The sequence below is a fragment of the Psammomys obesus genome, unplaced genomic scaffold (genome assembly GCF_907164565.1).
Source record: "Psammomys obesus unplaced genomic scaffold, mPsaObe1.curated_primary_1811, whole genome shotgun sequence".
Taxonomy (NCBI): domain Eukaryota; kingdom Metazoa; phylum Chordata; class Mammalia; order Rodentia; family Muridae; genus Psammomys; species Psammomys obesus.
The window spans coordinates 408,966-417,105 of NW_026596162.1; the positions used below are offsets into that span (position 1 = coordinate 408,966).

General features: G+C 46.1%; 1 protein-coding gene across 2 annotated transcripts in view; it reads right to left on the bottom strand.

The window, feature by feature from the left end:
* The window catches only part of Slc22a23 (solute carrier family 22 member 23), a 166,673-nt gene that overhangs the window by 22,388 nt on the left and 136,145 nt on the right, over positions 1-8,140 (bottom strand). For both annotated transcript variants that reach the window (XM_055595086.1, XM_055595085.1), the window contains exon 5: positions 4,737-4,864. In XM_055595086.1, the coding sequence (XP_055451061.1) occupies positions 4,737-4,864 (128 nt within the window). The remainder of the gene's footprint in view (positions 1-4,736; positions 4,865-8,140) is intronic.

Consider the following 8,140-nt stretch of genomic DNA (forward strand, 5'->3'; position numbering starts at 1 on the left):
TCACTGTTACAAACACATCAGGAGTCAGCTATCATAGCGCCCCCTCTCAGCAGTCTTCCGAGAGAGAAATTCAAATATAAGTTTATATGAGTTTAAAGTTGTTTCTTTTCCAAGTGGTCCCTATGTGACTGCTAATGTATTACTGTGGATGGTTTTGTTTTGTTTTGTTTTTAAATAACATTAATCCCTAGAGCCCAGTCTAAGAATTGACTGTAGTCTACAGCTGTAATTGCATTATTCTAAAGGGAATTAAATTAACTTTTCCTGCACTATTGATGTTTTGTCAGGGTCTCTGTTTCTCGTAGTGTTGGCCCATCATCAACAACATCAAACTGCTGCAGCTTCAAGTGTGTTCTTCTGGGTTGAAACCCATGTGTTCCAAACTGTAGGAAGTATTAGCTAACTGCTGAGACCCTGTGAGATCGCTGGAAATAAGGAGCTTCCTTGTCTCGCTATCAGGTGGAAACGAAGGAACTGCCACAAACTTCTTGCGTTATGAAATGAAAGCAAACAGGTGCCAGGCAGCTGATAAGACAAGGACATTGGTTGCTTCACTAGAGCTCAGAGCAGAGCGCCTCAGCCTTCTTGGTTCAGTGCTGTCAGAGAATTCCAAATGGAGACACAGGCAGACTTAATGCCGGCAAACCAGGTGTGTTTAGCCCTGTTCTGTATTTCCTTGACCACTGTGGTCAGTGCACAAAGTTGGAACAGTGAGGGTCCCCTGGCCTGGGAAGATACTCGGCTCTGTGCTTCTTCTTAACCTCCTTAGAAAAGCTGCCCACAGTATGGAGGTCTCCACTCTCTAAGGCTAACTCCTGTCTACAAATATTAAATGGGAAATTCCAGAAGAGAAAGATTCATAACTTGTCTTATCGTAATTGTTCTAGTTTTGCTATGAGTTGTTGTTAGTCTCTTCCTGTGCCTAACTTGTAAATTAAACCTTATAGTAGATCTGTATTTATAGAAAACCTAGCCTGTCTAAAGTTGGGCACTAGCCATAGTTTTAGGCACCAATGGAGGGCAGTCCTGGCACATGCTACGCCTGAGGACATGGCAGGGCTGGTGTGCATTCTCTGAACCCTGGATGCAGAAGGCAGTGAAGAGGTCCTGGTCCCTCTCTATTTCTCCAAGGGCAGCAGAGAGAGAGAGAGAGAGAAGGCAATGGAACCATACCCTGGGCAGCTTCCCTGAGACTAAGAGCCTTTGGTCAGACTCTAAGAGGCCTGGGTCAGACTTTGGATTTCTTCCCCAGTGAGGTTGCCCACAGAGGTCAAATGATTCCTGCTCCCAGCAAGAATAATAGGGCCACACGTGTGCTCTTTCTGCACCAGGTGAACTTTCTTCGTTGAGCTACTTCCCAGGGAGCATATTAGGAGTGGGAACTCACTACTCTCCAATATTCAACCTCTCTGGTCCCCGCTGTCCACTTATAAAACAGGGAGCACTGAAGCTCCCTCCCCATGAGGCTCTGAGAAGAATGACATTTTCTCAGGAGGTTTCCTTGGGCCTCCCATTCTCTGTCCTGTGTCTCTTTATCAGTCTCACCATCACTGAGAACAAGGGGCTAACAGGGCTCTGACACAAGGTTAATTGGCCTTCCTTTCTTTTTCTGGAGTCTACAGGTAACACAGAAACAGGAGAGTCTTCACTTCTACTGCAAATGTTCAAAATCTTGAGTCCAGCCTGGGAGGGAGAGCTTTCATACTGGAGCATATCATGACACTGTGAGAACACACCCAAGTGCCTAACTCAGATGTACACGTCACTAATACTTATGCTCAAAGAAAAACTGAAGACAGCTTTAAGAGAATAGAAATGGGAAGTTTTGGAAGATCTGGTTTTCTTTTAGCATAAGCCCAAGACTAGCACACACCAACAGGGCATGAGGCCCCTCTTTCATTATTCCATCCAGTCTAAGGCACTTTTCTACCTAGAAGCACTTTTCTACCTACAGGCACCCCAGTGAAGAGCCTCTTCTTGGCTGTAGGAACCCTGGATTCCTGTATGTCATGGGTCTCCTTTGGTGTTGGGGGACAGCCTGGGCTCTGCAGCAGAGACTCTGAGGTAGAGGCAATGCTGACAAACTCCTGCTTACAGCTGAGATGGGGTGCAGCTGTGTAGAGTATGATGGCTGATCTGGGCTTGAGGTGCCAGCCTTGAGGATGGGGGAATGGGGTCTGAGGGGGTGGGACTTTCCTGAGGTGACGCCTAGGAGGAGGAAGAACATGGGAGCCCAAGACAGACCAGAGGCCTTGGGGAGGTAGAGATTAGTTAGCGTTTCTAATGGGAGGCTTCCCTGAGGACTCTGGGTGGCCCTAGAGCATGTGATGATATGACTGTATTGTTCCTGGGCTGATGATGGAAGAAGGGATGACAGAACACTAATCCTAACCCCAAGAATTTGGGTAAGAGCCCACAAGCTTGATGGGGACTACATGAGGCACTGGGGACAATCATTATAGCTAATCACTCTGAGCTAAGGAAGCCAGAAGTCCCAGAGAAGACAGACTCTTCCCCCAAGTGCTTGGCAGTTTTGTATATTTTTGTCTGAATGCAACTGACTGGATGGGGAGGGGCATAGAGAGCCAGGGTGAATAAGTATCCCACAGTGACCACAATGACACGTCCTGATTAAGGGTGAAGCCTTTTTCCTCTGTTAGTCACCAAGGGGACCAATCACCTCTTGTTTGGCCCCCTGCCTGGGGCATGGAAGAGAGATAAACACCAACCAAAGTGTAAGCAAAGAGATGGGGGAGGAGGAGAGCCTAATATCACTTTCCAAAAATAGGGACGTGAATCAGTGCAATTAGGATTGAAAAAACAAGCTTTTCCCAGATAATATTTTAACCCGAAAGAAGCAGAGTGTGATGATTTAATTAGAAGGCCAGAGATGAGAGTACAATAGGACTTGAGAACAGAAGCCTCTGGGAAGCTAGGCAATGGTCCAAACCAGGCAAGCTTGGCCCAAAGTGTTCCTTGATAGCATCCTTCTCACATGCCTCATGATCACCCTCTTCTCAGCAGCACAATAAAGCCACTTGGGCTAGACTTCCTGGGTTCAACTCCCACTTTACTATCTAGTAGCCAACTGACCCCTGGCAGAGCAGCTCAGCCCCTCTGTGCCATGGTTTTCTTATCTGCAAACAAAGAGCAGCACAGCATCCCTTGTAAAGGCAGTGCTGGGAAGGAATAGGTTCGTGGGCGTGCCACATATAGAATGGGACGTTAGGAATGAGTTGATCTTTGCACATCACTTAGAAGGAGGGTGGCACATAAGCATCATATATTGTCTTGTTTACTGTCACAGCCACTGAGAAAGGGGGCTGCAGATGGCCCTCTGAAGAGCCAGCATTCAGTAATCTTCAAGTAGGCCAGCCATGGCTTGCATCCTTCATTTCAGGGAATTCAGAGCTTTTGGTTGACCTGACTTTTTCTGCTTGGGCTGAAGGATATCTCACCCAGTAAGTGGTTGTGGCCCAGCCTTTGTGTCCTGGGCACAGGTAAAGATCCCACCCTTGAATGAGAATCCTCTAAGAAGCCCATTGAGTGCTAAGAGCTCTCAAGATCCAGGTGGCTCACATTCCCCTCCCTACTGAAGATGGAGAGCTGTGCGGTACATTCTCCTGCCTGGCACTGGTCCTGTACCTCAAAGCTAGGCTTATTTAGTCACTTTGGCCATAGCCACTTGCCACCACCTTCTCCCCCTTCTGCTTTAATGCTTCATCCCTCCTACTGAGTGGACGTCTAAGACCTCCCTGTGTGTGTACCCCATCTGTGGGTGCCTTAAGAGTCAGGCCTCGCCTGCCTGCTTACTTGTTCTTCACAGTGTTATGTGCCATCAGGTGCTTAATAAATGTCTGTGTCCTGAATGAATGAATGGTCATCATTTGATTCTAGGTACTGAGACGGTCAAGTCATTCATTTTCTCCTTCCCTCCCCCGGTGCTCCCTGTCGCCTCACTATGCTTTACTTTCCTAGCAGATTTTACAAAGCATATAGGATTTCAGTTAACGTGGTGGGTCAAAGGGACTCTCTAGGTCGCTTGCATTAGAAATCTCTTCCAGAGTTTACTAAAAGTGTACATTTCTAGGGTTTCTTTCACACCTACAAGATCAGTGACTTGGAATGTGAGGGAGGATCCAGGGACTTGGCTGTGAAGAACTTCCGGGTGCCATTTATGGCCACCCAGCTTGAAAGCCCCACTTAGCTTATTCGGATGCCCTGATTCACAAGAATTCTATGGATCTGAACCACTCTACAAAAATAGTTCATGCATCCATTTCTTCCCTTGACCAACAAATAGGTCATGGCCATAAATAGACAATGGCAGCCCTTTGAACATTATACTCAAGAAGAGAGATCGCTTACACCATCTATACCCTGAGCCAAAGCTTTAAACCTGGTAGGTAGTAAGGGCAAGGAGGCACTGAGTGCCGCAAATCCAAAAACACCTGATGAAGATCAGTTGTGTATCCATCTCTCATACCTTGCTTCTGGCTTTGTGTGGGCTATGAGGAACATGACAGTGTGTTCAACTTGATTATGAAAGAAACCAGCTCCCAGAAAGTAGAGAGAGTTTCAGTTCATTTTCACTCCCAGACTATAGTGCTCACTGTTGCCTTTCCAAACCTCTGCAAACCATGTGGGCACAGGAGCATCGGACAAACACTAGCCAGGGCAGCTTCTCCAGACAAGACCAGCCCTCAGGCCCTCCTGGCCAGCTGCACTGCACTTACCAGGCATCACTCCCTTGATGTCACTCTCAGGGCTCACACAGTTCTTCTGGGTGAGGTACAGGATCAACTTCTTGGCTGACTCAAACTGCTGGGTAGCCATTAGCCATCGGAGAGACTCAGGGAAAATCCTTCAAAGACATAATGGGAAGGGCTGAATGGCTTCCATTCTGTTTCATTGCAGTCATTCGTTATCCAGCAAGCCAGGACGGATTCTGGTGAGAAGTTACTGTGATGACCTGACACCTGCCTTGCTAGATCAGGAGAGACTTTGAGTGGATCTAGCAGCTGCAGAAGGTGGCTCTTGCTATGATCTGAGCATTGGTTCCTCCATCCCCAAATGAAAAGCTGTAATATATTTCAAATTGCAGGCATTTAAAAAAAATAGCCAAAAACTAATGTTTACTTTAAGGTCTTTATTTATTAAAAATTGATTTTGGATGACAAAATTTGAACAAATAAAAACATCCAAAAATGCCATCAGTAAAATGTGACATTTGAAAATCAGATCTTTTCTCTATAATGAAATAATAGAACACAGGCCAATGCCCATGGCTTAAATTGCATCTTGCTCATATATTTGGGTGCAGTGTTTTGTTTTTTTTTTTTTTCTTAATTTGTTGAGATTTTTAGATCATTAATGTTCATTTTCCCCCCAATATATAGATTTAAAGCTTTACGATTTAATGTAAATGTCAATGTAGCCACATCTGTGTTTGATTCTAGTGATTTTTGTTAGGATCTCCTCCTCCCTTTGCTAAGCTGACAGTACAAGTTACTTTGCTGATTATCTGTAAAACCCTAAAATATACAACACTGGGGGGCAGGGAAGGGTCAAAGTAACATCATTTATACCCAATGTTTATGGACACTAGCCACAACAGGGAATCAAAGTCATAAACCAATGGTGTTTGAGTAGTATCATTTTATTCAAATCAAGGCCCATGTTATGCACACAAAGCAGCTATCTTTGTTTTCAGAATTTCCCAGGGGAATAGTGCTAGACCTAGGGTACATCTGACTCTCAGATTATTCTTCCTCTTGTCCCAGGCTTCAGAGCGACTGGCAGAGATCAAACTGCACTCAGTTGGCAAGGTCAGTGGCTTCTAAGCTGACAGGTCTCTGGGACACTGCATTATCCCAAGTAGCCATTCAATGTTTAGCTCATTTTTGTTACCTCTTATACGGGGTCCTCAGACAACAGGGTCTGAATAGTTAAAACTGATAGTCAATATTCTACCCGAAGGTCTTTTAGGATCGCAAAGTTTGTAGGCTGGGATTACAGCATGGTGACCCCTCATGGTTGAAGAAGTAGGTATGGGCCTCTCAAAAGCTCAGGCTCTTGCTGGGCCCCAAGTAATAGTTTTTCTTTAATGTGAACTGAGAATTGTCACTATATAGGTCTATCTTTGGTGGAAGGAAACCTCTGTAAATATGATAAATAAGGTAATGTGCATATACACACTCAATGAGTGACATGGACCAAACTCTGAAGACTTAGGATGGTGCAGGGCAACTGAGAAAGACAGTGGGTGGGACCTGAAGGAGAGGCAGAGTCCTACTGGGGCTATTTTAGAAAATGAGTGAGTGCTGGCTCAGTTTAGCATGCTGCATGCTGTGTGTGGGGACAGAACCCAGAGGGAGGGTATGTACTGGATTTGTAGAGCTACAAGCTGGTAAAACAGTAGGCTGGGTATGAAAAGGGAAGAGATGAGGTGAAATGGGGGGAAAGGGGAGAGGAAGAGGAGTGAGGAAGGAGCTGGTATAGATACGGATATAACAATAGTGTGAAATGTAAGGACCAGTGCCACAGGACCAGGCTGAAGGAAACACAGGACTGCATTCTCAGGAGATAAAGGTGGACTCATAACAGCCACACAATTGCCCCCAGTAGCAGGCAATCCCTCAAACCACTTTCCATTACCAGGTGACTGCAGGCATTGTCCTACCAGTTTTACAGGCCAAGCTTCTGATGAGGTGGTACTGTTATTACTCATTTGACAGCTGGGAAAGTTCAGGGTGAGAATGCCCAAGAGCACTGCTCAGGTCACTCAGCCATCACATGGGAGACTGTATGAGTTGAGAGCTCACTTACTTAACCTCAGACACAGCAAAGCAGCAAGCCAAACCATCCAGGCAGCTGGTGTTGGGGAAGTACTGTCCTGATGAAGATTTCTTGGGGATTACAGAAAGCCACAAGCCCCAGGGTGCATGCTCTGAACACTTAGGTTTTACGATGTATGCAAAGTCATAAAGAACTGAGCTGTGGCTCTTAAGAAGGCCCAGGAGCCTGTTTCAGTTTGGATAACGTGGTGGGAACTTGATGGAATTTCTCAGGATACTTATGCAATGTAATAATGTTCTAAAGCTTAAAAATCCCGACAGGGCTGGGCTTGGTGGCAAGTGCCTTTATTCACTGGGCCACCTTGTCAACCCTGAGGAGGTAGCTTTGAAACTTGCCACATCAGGTTCACTCCTATAATACCAGTTCTCAGAAGGCTGAGACAGGAGATTTGCTTTCAGTGCAAGGCCACTGGGGCTACCTAGTGAGCTTCAGGCCAGGCTGCAAGATGGAGTAAGGCCTTGTCTCAAGAATCCAAACCTTGTCACAGCTTGGGATCTCGGAGGAACATACCTCTGAAGCTCAGAGATATGAATTATTTCAACCAAAGATAATAAAACCATATAAGGTGACAAAAGCCACATCTGCCCAGTGCACCTCATGATTGAATGGCCGTGGAGCACAAAGAAGTAAAAGGATCTCTGATTGGGTGGCATGATTGGTTCACTGGAAACAGCTCTTGATGGAAGAACACCCAGAGCTGACTCAGAGGAGTGAGTTCTAGGAGAAGATCAATGCTGGTCCATGCTGTGGAGAACAGAGAGGGCCAACAGCCAGACATTGGTACTGGAAAGGTGGCAGTCAGTGATAGGGGTGCAGAGGCATTCTGACTACTTCTGGGGGCACGAGAGCTTCACACACAACAGGTGCCTCTGATACGACCCTGGCAATGCCCAGGAGTGGCAAAGTAGGAAAACTTCAGTACCACACAGGGATTTTGGTTTGGCATGTGTCCACATTTGGCCAATGACCTCTAAACCTTCTGTGCTCTAGGACTGACATCCTGTTAGGTACCAAATCCAGCACAGGTCTGGAACTTGACCTTTAGGATTCTTTCTATATCATACATGTTTATGGTATTCTTAAAAAGCAGCACGAGGGCCAGTGAGATGGCTCAGGAGGTCAAGATGCTAGCCACCAAGCCTGAGGACCTGAGTCCTGTCCTCATGACCTATATGGTGCAAGGAGAGAACCAATTCCTGCAAGTTGTCTTCTGACCTCCCCATGTTCAATATGGAACACACACACACACACACACACACACACACACACACACACACACACA